General features: G+C 51.9%; 1 protein-coding gene across 1 annotated transcript; it reads right to left on the reverse strand.

The window, feature by feature from the left end:
* Positions 1–30: 30 nt before the first annotated feature.
* TLCD3B (TLC domain containing 3B) lies at positions 31–8978 on the reverse strand. The gene is given in 8 exon segments (XM_045543417.1): positions 31–315; positions 492–587; positions 948–1182; positions 3698–3781; positions 8148–8278; positions 8728–8751; positions 8753–8816; positions 8818–8978. Coding segments are annotated over 8 exon segments (1080 nt in total).
* Positions 8979–17113: the final 8135 nt, after the last annotated feature.

The raw sequence follows: 17113 nt of genomic DNA on the forward strand, positions 1-17113 counted from the left end.
GGAGGGGCAGGGACAGGGCCCCAGGCCCCCTCAGTCCTGGGCCTGGCAGGGGGAGGGCGGCGGGGAGCGGGGCCGGAAGAGGCGGCAGGCTCCACGGCAGATGAGGAAGAACCAGTAGAGCTGGGGAGCCAGGAGCAGTGCAGCGCCCAGGTTGACGTGGGCCGGGATGGCCAAGGGCACGGCCAGCAGGGGCAGGCCCGCGTGCCGCCCGTAGGCCCAGTACAGGTAGGGGAAGAGCAGCACCCGGCAGCACAGGAAGCTGAGCAGCATCAGGGCCCCGTTGACCTTGTGTAGCAGCGTGTGCTGCTGCTTGTACTGTGGACACACGTGGAGGGTGGCCAGAGTGCCCTGCCCTGCTGCCCCGCTCGCCCCCACCCTGCCTCCCCCCTGCCGCAGCCTGCAGCTCCCCCCAGAATCCCTGAAGGTCCCCGGAGGTGCCTCCCTTCCTGTGCCCTCTCTTCAGGATCCTACACCCTCAGGGACCCGCTCACCTGGATAAGGATCTTGCCAAGGCAGACGAAGGGGGTGCTGACCTCTGCCATCAACATGCAGCCCAGAAAGAAATCCCCCTTGCCCTGTCGCCAAACCTGAGCAGAGAGGGAGCAAGGTGGGGGCCGGGCCTCACCCTGGGCTCCTCTCTCTGCTATCACTTTCAGAGATGCTTAACTCTGGACATTTGAACATGTGGGCACAGTTGCAAAGCTAGGTGCGTGACCTCACTGTATCCCTGCAACAGTCCTGCAGGTAGGACTGTGTTCCCTATGTTACAGGTGAGGAAACTGAGGCTCAGAGACACTCAACACCAGATCCAAAGCACCACAGCAGGGCACGGCACAGACCCTCATGCTTAGCAACCCCTCCAGGTCAACAGCTTTGCCTGGGCCCCTGCTGGGCCCTGCCTGCTGCCGGGACCCAGGCCCGCAGCTCCCGGGCTCCCGAGGACTCACCACCGACAGCGGGAAGCACACCAGCACCATGACAGCGTGGTGGAGCACCATGAGGAACTCCTTGTGCAGGTAGCCGCGCGCCACAGCCCAGGTGCTGCCCGGGGCTCCAGCCACTCCGTCGTCCCCTCCATGCCCTTTGACCTGGTGCTTGTGCCAGTGGCAGAGGAACATGGCGTAGATGTCGTAGATGAAGTAGGGCACAGCAAATTGCGTGTAGGCAGAGGAAAGCCAGTGTCTGTGGGGCAGAGAGAGAGAAGAATCAGGAGGGGACGGGATGGACGACGTGACTCAGAGCTCAAGTGATCTTCACAGCAGCCCTGAGAGGGAAGCAGAGCCTCCAGCTACAGATGATGGAACCAAAGGGTAGATGACGGGAAACTCCCGCAGGTCACAGTCCCGCAGCTGGTCAGTGGCGGTGCTGGGATTCGAGATTGATGTCCTCCTGTGTTCCTCCCTTTCTCTCCGCAATACGGTGGGAGAAACGGGAAGAGACCAGAAGACACCCACAGCCCAAAGGGCGGAGCTGGAGTGAGAACACGAGCTCGGGCGAGGTACGGGGCTGGCTTAGGTTAAAGCAGTAACAGCAGAAGGGGTGAGTGGTGGGGGAGGCCACATCGACGGCCACCAGCTGTAGCTTGCTGGGCACAGGCACTGCTCTAATCCTTGGATCCTTGGCGCGCGAACGTGCTCACTTCTCCCCAAACCCTGTGAAGGGCAGGGGTTCATCACCCCCGTGATACAGATGAGGAAACTGAGTCACAGAGAAGCTAGGTAAGCTGACCAAGGAATAAACATGGTAAGTCTGGCTTCACAGCCTTTGCTCGCAGCCCTGCTGTCCCTAGAAGATTCCAGAGACGTCAGACTAGGCCCTGTTGGCAAGTAAGAGGTGGTGTGAGTGCTGTTGTTCTGCCTGAATGTGACCCAATCTCTTGTTTTTTCAGGTACAGCCAAGCATTAAGGAGAAAACGCTGAGCAAAAGCAGCCAAGAACATAAAAAGTTCTATGTACTTTGAGAGTAAACAAAAATGAGAAGTGCATGAATATGCAACATTGCATTTTTCTTCTTGAGTCAGCACGTTGGCACTTTCTCTTAAATCCGCAGTCCTGAGACAGGTGTGGGCAGAGGGCTGCGAGGTCAGGAAGGCAGGCCCAGGGCAGCTCGCCCAACTCAGTGGAGGGATGAAAGCAAGTCAGCCGGAAGCGACACAGAAAGAGAGCTCGAGAGCTGGGGCCAAAGCTGGGGGTGCTCTGGGGGGCAGAGAAGCGGGCACTGGGGCCAGCAGGGTGGGCAGAAGCAGAAGGCAAGTCCTGGCACAGGCTGCCCGCTGCCCAGTAGGGACATTTCAGGGAACTGAGACCAGTGGTGCAGCAGTGCTGGAACTGTGGCCTGGGGGCAGGGAGAGGGGAGGGACAGGCAGCTGGTTAGAAACAAAGGGCAGGAGAATGGAGAGAGTCGAAAAGGATCCGACTGTCTCTCGAGAAGTTACACAGGGAGTGGCCCAGAGAGCTGGCTCTGCAGAGCAGATGTGATGGGAGAGGGCATGGCCGGCTGGCCGTGGGGAGCAGCTACCAGGCCTGGCGGCAAGGTGGAGTGTTCAATCCCATCCCTGCCCTCTCGGCAATTACATGCTCAGAAATAGGAACAGCTGCTGTCCCTGGATTAACCTTGATCCCCCCACCTACCTGAGGATTAAAGCAGGGAGACACAAGAACAGACCTGGGTGGGGGGGTGCAAGAGCCAAAAGGTGACTCTGGGTATGGGATTTTAAGGAGCCAGGCACATCTTGGACCAGGGTGGGGAGGGGCAGAGAGAGGCCAGAGGGAGCCGAGTCACTGGCAGGGTCTGAAGAAGGAGTTGGGCGTCCACTGTGAGGTGACAAGGGCTGTCCTTGGCGTCTGCCACATATCAACTCAACTCCTCCTCGCAACAGCCCTTCCAGGAAGGGATACTGCCTCATGCTACAGTGGAGGGGACTCGTCTTTGGGAAAGATGAGGCAGACCTCCAGGTCAGGTCCCCCAGATGATGTCCCCTGGGGCTCAGTGGCCACCAGAGAAGGGAAGCAGGGCCAGAAGCTAAGAGGGAGCATTGTCAGCATTCACAAGCCACTAGCAGCAGCCTGTGGCTCAGCACCATGGACAGGGCCCCTCTCCTCCTCCGTCACCTTCTCCTCCTCCTCCTGCCCCATCTCTCAGACCTGGGCCTTTTTGGCAAGCACCAGGCACTGCAGCAGCTGCTGTGCTAAATTTTGGCCTCTTCCCCCCGTCCCCTCCCCCACCGCCTGACCGTTAGTGGCCCTGTGTGTGTCATCTCTCTCCTCTTTTCTCCGTGGTGCGCGGAGCTGGGCTGCACACCTGGGTTCTGAGAGGAGGTGAGGGGTGAGCCTGGCATGAAGAGGGGGCTCCCAAGTTGGGTGCTGGTTGGAAGTGGGGTCTGACTCCCAGGTGCAAGGGCAGGAGGAGGCCGGGAGGAAAGGACATTCAGAACCACTACGACAGAGCAGGCAGGGGCGCTGACTAGGGAGGATTCTCTTTGATCCTCACCCCTTCTCCCCCTGGTCTGACCTTTAAGGACAGGACGGGATAAATTTATCCCTGGGTGTTGAGTTGCAGCTATTGAAGTCAACTTGCTCAGGCCCAAGTTAAGGCCTTAGGGACCACTGGCAGTTCCCTGCAAGATGTGGGGTATTCTGGGGTCACACACAGACACAGCCTGCTGAAAACCAGGCAGAGGTGGTCTCATGGCACTTACTGGTCATCAATGATGTGCTTGCAGGAGGTGGAGACGATGTAGCCAGCTGTGGAGGCCATGATGGCTTGGACAGAGGACACGAGCCTGGGGAGAAATAAATAGAGCAGAGTGGCAGAGGGAAGAGGCGTGTGCCTCGATTTCCCTCCCTGCTAGTCTAGTGACTGTGCTTTGGATCTGTTCGCTTCTCAGAGCCAGTCCTTGCCCCTTCTCCTGAGGTGGGGCTTGCCCAGGTTCACCCCACCACAGCCACTTTCCCCTCCGTTTGTGGACACTGAGGAGGACACTGTCCTCCTCTCAGGAGGACAGCAGGGAGGTCATCCTGAGGTGGGACAGTGCTGCTACCGACAAGGCCTCTCCCCGGGGCAGGAGGGTGCTGCGACGAGGCCAGAGGAGCCCTGTGCCTGTTCCCTTTCCACTCAGCTGCCCGGTCACCATGCCCCATCTCTCTGGCTCCTCAGTGACCCCGAGTTCCCCCGGGCCACCTTCTCACTCTGTCCTTGACTGCCCCCATGACCCCCTCCCCAACTCTGGCCCTTGTTCCAGGATTGTAGAGTTCTACCATTAACTCTTCTGTCCCTTGTTCCCCCAAACACTCATCCTGGCTCTCTGCCCCTTGCCTTGGTCGTTAATATCTTATAGAAATGTTTTAGTCACAGGCTGGCCCTATTTTGGAGGGTGGGGGGTGAATAGGGGAAGGAGGGAACAGCAGTCTGAATACTAGTAGACCAGATGGCTGGGCTGGCCAGGTCTCCTGGGACAGTGAGGAAGGCTGTGAGGAGGGAAGGAAGCTTGGAGGCGAAGCCCACCAACCGCTGCAGGGGCTCCCAGTCCCCACCTGGTGGCCCAGGTCCAGGGAAGCACTGAGGTCCCTTCCATCCCCAGAGAGGACTGAGAAGGAGCAGGGGGCTGAGGGGGAGGGAAGCAGTTTACCTGGCGGAGACAATGACCGCGTCGGCCTCCTCCCAGCGCAGCTGGGGCAGCCGCTGGAGCGTGTTCTTGGAGAGGAGGAAGAGTCCGGGGAACACCACTCCCCCGGCCACCATTGGGGTCAGCATGGTGGCCATGAAGGGACAGGGAGGCCGCAGAAGGGGGTTAGAGGTGGGGAAGGGATGCCAAGCTAGGGAAGGAGAGAGAACAAGAGAGGAAGGGGCACAAAGGGGACAGGGTGGAGACTGGATGAGGCGAGGGAGCCAGACCGACGGGGGAGAAGAGGAGCCGGTGAGACTGAGGGAGCAGGGAGGGGCGGCTGGGCTGAGACTGGGACAGGGAGGGCCGGAGAGAGGGAGCAGGAGCAAGCCAGTGAGAGGGCTGGGAAGAGATGAGGAGGGGACGACTTGGCGAGGGACAGAGAGGAAGAGGGGACAGGAGGAGGATGCAGATGGGGGAGGGGAGGGAGGACCGGGCAGGTGGGGGGGGGTGGCTTACGTGGAGAGGCTGGGAGGGCCCGAGAGGCGGGGTGGGGGGACCGTGGTGCAGCCCTGAAGGAGGGAGGGGGGCCGGCAGGGAAGGAAGCAGCCGGGAGCAGCCGGGCAAGCGGTCAGCAGTCAACACCGCTTTCCCACCGCCTCTGCCGCCTCTGTCTGCCGCCACGGTCCCCGCTGCCCAGCACGGGCACGGCACATGGCATTATAGAGAGTTCATACCCAGCCCCCTGCCCCCTCTGTGGGGAGGGGGAGGGGGAGGGGAGGCCACCAGCTTGGGAGGGAGGGGTGGGAAATGATGGCACCGACCAGACACCCAGAAACCGGACCTGCAGCAGCAGCCTCCCCATGCAGCTCTGAGCCACAGCGTGGCTGCGACAGAGATGGGGGGAGCTGAGTAAGAGGGAGGGGGGAGGCCCTTAAAGAGACAGCAGCTGTGGCACAGGGGACTGCTGGGGACAAGGGCAGGAAAGGGATGGCTCTTCTGGAGAAGAAGGGGGCCTGGGGCTCCTTGGCCAGCTGGGGGGCTGGGGCCTGACCCCGTCTCCTGTCAGCCCTTGGCAGATGCCTGGCGTCCCTCCTCTGCCCGTGCCTCTAGCAGGCACCCTCAGCGGCCTGCCGAGGGCCAGCTCAGGACGCCCACTCAGGCAGAAGGGAGGACGCCCTGGGAGAGGGGGCGGGAGAAAGATGTGCGTCTTGCTCTCTCAGAAGGAAGAGCTGAAGGAGTGGGTGGGAACGAGCCCCTGGACACAGCATCCTCCAGACCAGAGACCCCTCACCCAAACGGCAGACAGGGAAGCTGACACACACGAGGCACCTCTTGTGAGCCCGGCCTGTGCTGCCACTTTGCCCCTGCCCCGATCGCTCTCCTGGGACTCCCGGAACAGCACCAAGGCAGCTGCACCGGCCCCTCCCTAAGGGTCCTGAGGCACTAAGTGATGCCGCCCAAGGTCACAGTGAGGCGTCAGAACCCTCTCCTGCCGGGTGTCAGAGTGGCAATGCACAGTGTGAAGACGGTGGGCCTCTCAGAAAGCCCACCTGGAGCCCAAGGGCTCTGGGGCACTGGCGCCTCCTGACCTCCCCTGAGCACCCACCACACTTTTTCTTCAGTTTTCTTGTGTTCCTGGCTCCCCTTCCTCTGAGGTTTCAAAGAACAGCCTAGTTTCAGAGTGTGAAAGGCCCACGGGACTGGCTGGCTCAGGCCCTTCATTCCAGCATAGGCAGGGCGAGGCACAGTGACTCGGCCAGGGTCACACTGCTTCTCTTCCCTGCTGCCTCCCTGGGATTCTGCCTTCCTGTCCTCACCCCAACTGTCCTGCGGACTTCTGCGAAACGCGGGGCCTGCTGCCAAACTGCACTTTGGAGTCCAGGCTTGCCCTAAGGTTTGCCTCAATAACCAGCCCTGCTGTTGGCCTTTCCCTGCCCCAGGCCCACCACCTCCTCCCCTGCAGAGAGGTGAGGGGCTTCGATGTGCAGTTTTGTGCTGCCCTCTAATGGCGAACTGTAGGAAAGCCCCCGAGAAATTCTGTCTTAGGCAGGAGTGACAGATTTTTACGCAGATTTTAGAGACAACAGTAGACCTAACCTGACCTCAGAGCTTCACTTGAGGGGAAACAGGGACAAATTTCCTGAGTTTTTACTACATTCTGGGTTCAGTGAGAAGTGATTTATGTTGATTCTTACTTAATCTTCCCAACTGGTGGTCTCCCTGTTTTATAGAAGAAGGTTTAGAAGTTGGGGGGAAAAAAAGACCTTGCCAAGATGACACAGCTATGACACTTGGTAAGGCTGGATTTCAGCAGGGAGCAGGGATGGGTGAGTTCACACCTAGCATGTACAGTACACACTATCTGGGTGATGGACACACCTATAACTTTGACTCCATTTGTACAAAAGCAATTCATGTCACCCAAACGTTTGTACCCTCGTAATATTCTGAAATTTAAAAAAAAAAGCTGGATTTCAAACCCATGTTGGCATAATTCAAAGCCACACAAGAGCAAAACCATAAAAAAGCACTGAGTTGGGAGGATGGGGAATGATAGCCCACCATAGCTACTTAATTAAGGACCACAGAGCTGGTCTCGGAGCTTTGCTTTCATTTTGAATGAGGCAGATTAAAGCAGGTAGAGAAAGTTTTTGCTTTGTTTTGTTTTTTCTGCCAGGAGTTCACTTAGACATCCTAGTAAAATCTGCCTTCTGCAAACTCCCTCTTCTATCTATGGTTTGATGATAGCATACATTTATGTTAAGCTTCGTCAAATAGGTCATAAATTTGTAGCCCAAGGGCCCAACCCAGCCCCCAGACATTATTTTGTTTGGCCAGTATGGTGTTCAGGATAGTATTTTCTTAAATAAATTCTAAGTTATTTGTCAATGTTCAAAAACTGGGCAATTTCAAAAAAAAAGAAAAGAAAAGCTCAAAAAAATTTTTTTTTTTAGACAAGGTCTCAGTCTGTCGCCCAGACTGGAGAGCAGTGGCCTCATCATAGCTCACAGCAACCTCAAACTCCTGGGCTCAAGCAACCCTCCTGCCTCGCTGAGCAGCTGGGACTACCATGCCTGGCTTCAGCTTCTTTTAAGAAAGAATCAGAAGAACAGACAACACTGGGCTCACATTCTAATTCCATAGCATTTGGCTGGGGCTGAGCAGCCACTGCCCCCATTACATGAAACGTGAGTCCTCTTGCTCACAACATCCCCACAGAGCTTACCTCCCTTATATTATTTGCAAGAGTTTGCAACCCCTACTTTATACACATTAATTCACATGACCCTCACATGACATCTCCAGGAAGAAAGGAAAGTTGGTGTTATTATTAAACCCATTTACCAATGAGGGATCTGAAGTTCAGAGAAATTATATGAATTGCAAAAGATCCCACAGTTGATGTCTTTTGACCCTTAGCCCCACCCCCACCCCAGCTCCCACTCTGCTTCTGCTTCCAGTACTAACTTTCCCTGAAAGCAAGGTATCAGCTCTGCCAGCCCTGGCCCCAGCAAAGATACTCTCACTCTTGTCTTCTTACTTGGATGCCACCAAGACAGCTTCCTGTCTCTCCATCCGCAGGCTGGCATGGTTCTGCAGGCCCCAGCGTAGGACAATGAAGCACAGTGGGAAGAAAATGCAGCCTAGCACGAAGAGCAGGGGCATGCCTGTCTAAGGAAGAGAAGGTGAGAAAAGATGGCCATGGGAACACCCCACTGCAGTGCCCTTCAGACCCTCACCAGCCTCCTTCACCCCAACAAGGCAGTGGCCCCTGAGATCCATCCGTCTGTGGCCATCAAAAGCCACCAGGCAGACTCTCATCTCTTCTGGGTCTGTACTGCTCTTTTGATATGCCTCACCTAGGGCAATTAGATGTCTTAATTTTTTGTTTTAAACCCAATTCTGTCAAATTCATTTTTTTCCTGTAACCCCGAAGCTGGCCTGCACCTCCAAGTCCATCTCCCACCTTAAAAATTCCTTCTCTTTTTCCTTCACCCAGTGATATGCTGCTTTTTCTGAACTCCACCCTATCCCATCTTCTGCACGTCCTGCTCCCCCGCGCCTAAGCTCTTTTAGTCACCTCTCCCTTCTAGGTCCTTAAACTTCTCATAGGGCCTCACCTCTGAGCGACAAGATGGGAGGATAGAGAGGGAGGCTGATGTTTCTCCTCAGCACCCAAAACTTGGAAAAGGGCAAGAGAGGGTATTCAAATTGTCAAGATTTTAAAATGACATTTCTTGAAAAAGAAAAAGAAAACCAAAGCGATTGTTGTCCCATTAAAAAAGAGAACAAAGGAAATAAAAGAAGAAAGCCTGAAAACATATATATTTACATATATATTATTTTTGTCTGGAAAGGCCTTCCCTCCCATCTGCTCCAGGGAGAAGAAGAGTGGGGAAGGCCCAGGTGGGACTTAGGGAGTCCAGGCCTGCCATCCTGCATCCTTTAAGTGGCCTCGAAGGGACCTTCTCAGGATACAAGGAAGGCGTCAAACTGCAGGGGCACGAGGCTGCCCTGCCGAGGCAGTTGGAGTTGGAGAGGGCAGGAACATCACCCTCCCATTGGTGGACTGGTTGGACTATGCCATCCTCCTATTGGTCAACCAGTAGGCACATGCTCCCTGTCATGTGCTTCCCACGGCTGTGTGAGGGGGGGTGGTTCTAGCCTTTTGCATGCAATTGGCCAATTAGAATGTGTTGATGACTTGATGGACAGCTACGTTTTGGGGGCGGAGCTGCAAGAAGAGAAAGGAAGAGGAGGGAGAGGTAAAATAAGAGTAGCAGCCATAGGTTGTCATTGCTGTAACAGGCGGTGTAGGCCGGGCGTGGTGGCTCACGCCTGGGAGGTCGAGGCAGGCGGATCATTTGAGCTCAGAAGTTCGAGACCAGCCTGAGCAAGAGCGAGACCCCGTCTCTACTCAAAAATAGAAAAACATTAGCTGGACAACTAAAAATATATATATATTAAAAAAGCCAGGCATGGTGGCGCATGCCTGTAGTCCCAGCTACTCGGGAGGCTGAGGCAGGAGGACCACTTTGAGCCCAGGAGTTTGAGGTTGCTGTGAGCTAGGCTGACACCAGGGCACTCTAGCCCGGGCAACAGAGCGAGACTCTGTCTCAAAAAAAAAAAAAAAAAAAAAAAAAGGCAGTGTAGGATAATAGCTAAAGATGGCAGTTTCTAGGGTGGGAGCATCTGGACCTCAAATGCACATTCCACATAAAAAAAAAACGCACTGTTTCTTTGTGCAGTTTAAGCTGCAATTTAACAAATGCTAAAGAAATTTAGGGCAGAGCACGGTGGCTCACGCCTGTAATCCTAGCACTCTGGGAGGCCGAGGCGGGAGGATCACTTGAGCTCGGAAGTTCGAGACCAGCCTGAGCAAGAGCGAGACCCCGTCTCTACTAAAAACAGAAAAATTAGCCGGGCATGATGGCGAGCACCTGTAGTCCCAGCTTTACTCTGAGGCTGAGGCAGGAGGATCGCTTGAGCCCAGGAATTGACGGTTCCAGTGAGCTATGATGACACCGCTGCCATCATTCAAGCCTAGGCAACAGAGTAAGACCCTTTCTCAAAAAAAAAAGCAAAAATAAATAAATAAATGAATAAAAGGAGGAAAGAAATTTAGGTTTTTTCACTACCTGAATAAAAGGGGACAAAACCTTTGTGGGCCTCAGTTTCTTCATCTGTGAGACTGGGATAATAAAGCCAGCCCATTAAATACTACTTATATGGCATTTACTATGGGCTGATCTTTTTACCCGATCTGAGTGCTTAAAAACATCAAGTCATTTCCTCAAAACAACCTTGTGGATAGGAATGATCATTGTGCCTTTTTTACAGATGAGAAAACAAAGGCACAAAGAGGTTTGGTACCTTGTCCAAGGTGACTCAGTCAGGAAGTGCATGAAGTAGGATTTTTTTCAATCATATTTTCTGAATTTATTGGTCTCTATAAAGTCAGGCAGATATAGAAAACCCATAAACTCGTTTTCCTAAAGGAACTGAAAGGTTTTATTTAAAAAAAAAAAAGGAGGAAAAAAACATTGAATACAATTTAGATATGCTCATTCACATTTTCAGAGCTTATATCTCTGTTAGCGGCTCTTGTTTCTTTAGCCACTCCATTTTCATCCCCTCTGGATGTGCCTCTGAAAATTAAAGGGTAAGGCAAGAACAAGATGAGGTTGTTAAAGATGAAGCTTCTAGTTGCCTAATCACTATTCATTCTCACCTTCTCCTTATTTTGTTGGGGACTGAAATGAGACTATTTTTGTTCATTTTATTTATTTATTTATCTTGAGACAGAGTCTTGGTCTGTTCCCCGGGCATGAGTGCAGTGGCATCATTATAGCTCACTGCAACTCCTGGGCTCAAGTGATCTTCCTGACTGAGCCTCCCCAGTAACTAGGACTACAGGCACATGCCACCACACCTGGCTAATTTTTTCTGTTTTTAATAGAGACCAGGTCTTGCTCTTGCTCAGGCTGGTATTGAACTCCTGAGCTCAAACGATCCACCTGCCTTGGCCCCCCAGAGTGGTAGGATTACAGGCATGAGCTACCACACCTGGCCAAGCCTATTTTTAAAAACTACATTTCCCTGCCTCCCTTGCAGCTAGAATTTTAGCTAATGCAATATAAGCAGAAGTCATTATATGAGGTTATGAGAACAGCTCCTTTTATTATTATTATTATTACTTTGTAGAGATGAGGTCTTGCTTTGCTGCCCAGGGTGGAGTACAGTGGTACTATCATAGCTCACTATAACCTCCAATTCCTGGGCTCAAGCTTTCCTCTTGCCTTAGCCTCAGAGTAGCTGGGACTACAGGCGCCCCACCACATCCTGCTAATCTTATTTTTTTGTAGAGACAAGGTCTCACTATGTTGCCCAGGCTGAATAGCTCCTTTTTATAAAGGAGGCAATGCAGTTCACAAAGAAAGAAATATGTATGACTTTTAAAGATATGGAAAGATCCTGAGCTGGGATTTGAAACCAGGCATGCTGTCCATGGAGCTGGCCCTGCTTCCCAGCCCTGTGCAGGCTCACTGCAAAGATTAAAGAGAGATGATGCACATAAACTACAGTACTTCACACGGTATTTGGCTATTATTATTAAGAAAACTCACAGTATGCGAGTTTCATAGCACAAGGCACTGTGCTAAACAACATACATTTTATCATTTAATCATCTCTACCACCTTACAGATAACTTCCCCATTTTACTACTGAGAAAACTGAGGCTCAGAGAAGTTAAATCACTTGCCCCAGGTCACACAGTAAATGGCAGAGCTAGGACTCAGACTTGGGTCGACAGGACTGCTGCCTTCCAAGATCAGAGGAGAAGAGAGAAGGGGAGGGCAGGGGCAGGCAGAGGAAGGAATGAAGAGAGCAGCCCCCTCTGTGCTGGGGGGCGGCCATTTCCCTCTGCACCTGCGGCTGACCCTGCATGATAGAATGAGGAAGGAATGAAAAGCCATGGGCTGGTCAAGTTCAGACCCAAGTTTCATTGGAATCTGGACTTTCACCTACATTTCTTTCTTTCTTTCATCATCAATATCTTCTTGTTTCCAGGGCAACAGTCTAAGGCTACACAAGCTTGTCTGAGATATAAAAGAGGAGGGCAGAGAATAGTGTTTTGGGTATTTGGTGTTTTGTTTTGTTTCTTGAGACAGGATCTTGCCCTGTTGCCTGCCCCCATGCCCGGCTAATTTTTCTATTTTTTGTAGAGACCAGATCTCATTTTTGCTCAGGCTGGTCTTGAAATCTTGGCCTCAAGCAATCCTCCTGCCTTGGTCTCCCAAAGTGCTGGGATAACAGATGTGAGCCACCATGCCTGGCCTGAGAATAGTGTTTTTGATTAATGGCTTTCAACTATTTTTACGGTGACCCACAAGAGGTATCTTTTATTTCATAACTCAGTACACACACACACACCCCGAACTGAAAGGAAACTTTTTCACAATAAATACTTACTGGCCCCTGTTGTGTGTGGTCGCCTGTGGCATTTTCTATATCATTTTTCCCCAAAGGCTAGTCATGACCTATTAAGCTGCTTTCACAACCCACTAGTGGGCAACCACCCAAGTAGGAAAAACCTTGGTTTCAAGCAGTGTTTCTCAACTTGTTTTTGTTATTGCTCCCCTAAGGAGCCTTTTTCAGACTTTTTTTCCCTAATTGCTTCCCATGATGAAATTTGAATAACATAGATATACTAGATATATATTTATGTATGTATATCTGTGCTTTATGTATTAAAAAGAATAAGGCATTTTTGCCCACCAAGAACCAATTCTTGCCCCTTTGCAGGTAATATTATCCCAGTTGAGAATGCATGAGTGCCATCACACTGACGCTCATTTTCTGAGCTGCCTTTACACGTACCATCCCAATGTCCGGTTAGACAGTATTAGTCCCATTTTGCAGTTGAATAAGTCAAGGCTGAGAGGTTATAATAATTATTGAAGATTGAAATGGCTGGTAATTAGATTAGGAATCCAGAAACTTACCAAGGTCCTAGCTCAGCCTCTATCTTCTCCAAACCTTTGTTTCCCCATGTGGAAAATGCTGGAATTGATCCATAGAAAGTGGTCCTCAAACCTCAGTTATGGGTGTTTTTGCCCTATTTGATGTAATAAGAGCAAACATTTATATAGCATTTGCTAATGTTAGGCCCCACTCTAAGGCCTTTACTTATATTAACTAATGTAATCCTCACACTAACCTAAGAGAGAAATATTGTCATTACTTTCCCAGTACAGATGAGGGACTTGAGGCACGGAGAGGTTGTGTGACTAGCCCAAGGTCACACAGGTAGGAGGTGGCACAGCTGGGATTTGAACCTAGTAGTCTGATTTCCAGAGTACCTGCTTTTAGCCATGTACTTTAAAAGGAAACTTGACCAGGTGCAGTGGCTCGCACCTGTAATCCGAGCACTCTGGAAGGCTGAGGCAGGAGGATTGCTTGAGGCCAGGAGTTCAAGACCACGCTGAGCAAGAGGGAGACCCCTGTCTCTACAAAAAACAGAAAAATTAGCTGAGCATCGTGGTGCATGCCTGTAGTCCCAGCTAATTGGGAGGCTGAGGCGGGAGGATCTCTTGAGCCCAGGAGTTTGAGGCTGCAGTGAGCTATGATGATGCCACTGCACTCTAGCCCAGGCAACAGAGCAAGACTGTCTCAAAAAAGAAAAATTAAAAATAAAAGGAAACTTTTTGTCACTACACAAAATAGAAAACCAGTATCACTTGTTGTAAATAGAAGGCAACAAAAAATATATAAAATGAAAACACATCACATTCTAAGCTGCTGCTGCCCCGCTGTGCGGAAGGCTCTTCGTATCACTCGGAGCTGGAGGCCTGCTCTCTCTTTGTTTGAGAGAGAAGGAAAGAAAGATTAGAAAAGCTAAGCACAAATACAAAGGTGTTAAAGCATTTCTGGCAGCAAAATGATTCTCCTGGAGTAATCGGAAGTGTTGAAAGGGAATTGGAAAGAGCGTAGCACTGGGAGGTGTGCGTTTCCTTGCTGAACTGGCGTACCACCTAGAGCAAACGCAAGGCAGGGAGCACCCCACGCACTCCGAACCTCGTCTGGGCAGTGCAGGCGTGTCTGGACGTCCCCGCAGAGGACCGCAGCGGCCGCCGGCGAGGCCCGGCCTGGGTGCGCGGCCAGAGCAGGGGCGACGCAGGGCGGCGCCACGGGAGGACCGACCGGGCTCGCGGGACTCGCCACCCGCCGCCTTCCTTCCCTCGGCCCGCTCCGCCGGCTCCACCCCCTTGTGGCCCTCACGGAGCTGACACCGAGTTGACTCTGGGCCTAGAGTTCACCGCGCTCTGCTCCTTCGGGCTCCTGCGTCCAGATGCTGTTTTGGTCATCCTTCTTACCTGGGTCCGAGGCTCCTCAGCCCTGCGGAGGTGTGCAGGTGTGATATCATCGAAAGCTGTGAATAAGTAAACAATAAGCGGCCAGGAGTGGCCTGTTTCTTACATGATACCCCGGGCAGGGTCCGATTCCCCCGACCCGTGCTCTGGGGAGAGTCCTGGCCAGGGTGCCAGAGCATTTATTATTTAGTATTTTTACTTGTACCTGTCCCACCTTAGGTACTGTTCCAAGCAATTCCAGTCTCACCCTTCATCTGTTCAGCAGAAAACGCTGAGGGACACAACAGGTGAGCTGGAGTCAGACAGCCAAGGGTCCAAGGCCCTTTCTTCTCTCATAGGCTGGCTGTGTGATCTTGCCAAGTTTCAGAACCTCTCTGAGCCTTTGTTGTATAAACACAAAGTCTCACTGACTGGACCTAAATCCTGGTTCTGCCACTCACTAACCAGGAGTCCTTGTGCAAGTGATTTAACTCCTCTGGGCCTCAGGCTTCTTATCTATAAAATGGGGACAATAGCAGTACCTCTACATGAAGCTGCTGGGGTGATTAAATGAGACATGTGTAAAGCATAGTTCCTATATAAACATTCACTGTGATATGCATTAATAGTTGTTGTTGGGCCAGGCATAGTGGCTTATGCCTGTAATCCTAGCATTCTGAGAGGATGAGGTGGGAGGATCACTTCAGGTCTGGAGTTCGAGACCAGCCTCAGCAAGAGCAAGACCCCATCTCTACTAAAAATAGAAAAAATTAGCCAGGGTGGTGTCACACGCCTGTAGTCCCAGCTACGGGGGAGGCTGAGGCAGGAGGATCACTTAAGGGCAGGAGTTTGAGGTTGCTGTGAGCTAGGCTGACGCCACGGCACTCTAGCCCGGGCAACAGAGTGAGACTCTGTCTCAAAAACAAAAATAGTTGTTGTTATGTTTTTAAATTTGCTGTTGTTCTATGCCAGGTACTTTATATACATTTTCTCTAGTCATCACCACAAGCCTTGCCAGGAAGACTGAGGTTCAGTGAGGTCAATTGACTTGCCCAAGGTCATACAAACACACAATGGCAGAACTAGAATTCGAACCCAGATCTTGCCTGCTTCTAAAGTGCTGGGATTTTGTTTTTGTTCCTGTTTTTGTTTTCTAACTAGGCCATAATTCTTTCCATGAAATGGAAATAATGGCTTCTGTTACCCCAGTCTATTGTGAGGATTAAATAAGATAAGGTCTACTTAGAGGCCTCTACTGATGCTAGCTCTAGCTCAGCTCAGCTTCTATCTCCTCCCAGGGTAATTGACCTTTCATTTTCATAATAAGGAGCCTGGTGAATCTCTTCTTAATCTCTGGGAGCTGATGCTGTCTGATTGTCCACAGGAGGGGGCTGAAAGCAGGAGATCAAAATCAGAACTGCCAGGTTACCATCCCACACCCAAGCCCAAGCCTGCTGAGGCTTCTTTCATCTTCTGGGCCTTTTCTACATCTTCAATCTCCCACTTACCCAGCGATGATTGGGAGGAAATAATCCTTTTCTCCCTTTCCCAGGGGCAGGGCAAAAGTATTAAATACAGGTGATACTATCTGACATCTTCAGCCTCAATCTTTAGGTAGAGGGAGATCTCATGGCTACTGTGAAGTCAGTTTCTCCCTGCCTCCAACAAATGGTGTGTTGTGGGTAGAAGTAGGGCCTTGCCAAAGTGGGGTGCACATATCACCCCTCCTCTTGGCTAGCCTGGCAACCAGCAGGCCTGGGGCACTGTCCACCCTCCTGCATGATGTATGGGCCCATGGTAGGAACAGAACACCATCAGCAGTGAGCCTGATCACTGCAGGCCATGCACGTATCCAGAGGCCTTGCCAAAGCTGACATCTCTCTGTTGGCAGGAACCGAAGAGAGTATGTGTCACCAGAGGCCCTTTCTGGGGTGGAATTGGGAACTGGTCTCATCTTGGTCCTTGAGATTCTGTCAGACAATAGGACAGCCCAAGAAAGCAATCTGACCCTGCCTCAGAATCAACAAAGGTGACATTGGGAACAGTTAGACTCCTGTTTTCTGGGCTTAAAACCTTCTATGAGAGGGCTAGTGGTGGCAGAAGGGGTGGTTGAAGGTGGGAGGGGAGATTTGGGACCCCAGGACATAGACTCTGGCAATTTCTGTGGCTGCCTCATGGTGTAGGAAATCGCCAGGGGCAGCAGCTGTGGTGAGGTACATTAGAGTGGAGAACATGGACAAAAATAGATATTTGCTGGTACTGCTTTCAGGGGAAAATGCCAGGATGCAGCAGTCATGTAGGAAGTCCAAGGTGTCCATGGGGAGGGGGACTGTGCACGTGTGCGAGCATGTGTGTGTATAGGAGCAGAAAGGTTAGGAATGAAAGGGGGAGGTCTGAGCGCCTTGAAAACCAAGGGAACTGGACATCTGGATGACAACAACGACACTTCTGTGGAATTGGATTCTATTCATTCATAAGATCAGTGAGTATTCACCATGGCCCCCAAGCTTAGGCCAAGTGCCAGAATTTAGGATGCAGAGATGAGTCACACCAGGCCCCCAGGCACTTCCAGTCTAATTGCCACCTGAGTACTGAAGGGGGGAACCTGTGCTAAGCGCTCGAACAACAGTGTCTATATGGTGCTATGGGAACT

This window comes from Lemur catta, chromosome 2 (assembly GCF_020740605.2).
Source record: "Lemur catta isolate mLemCat1 chromosome 2, mLemCat1.pri, whole genome shotgun sequence".
In the NCBI taxonomy this organism is placed as follows: domain Eukaryota; kingdom Metazoa; phylum Chordata; class Mammalia; order Primates; family Lemuridae; genus Lemur; species Lemur catta.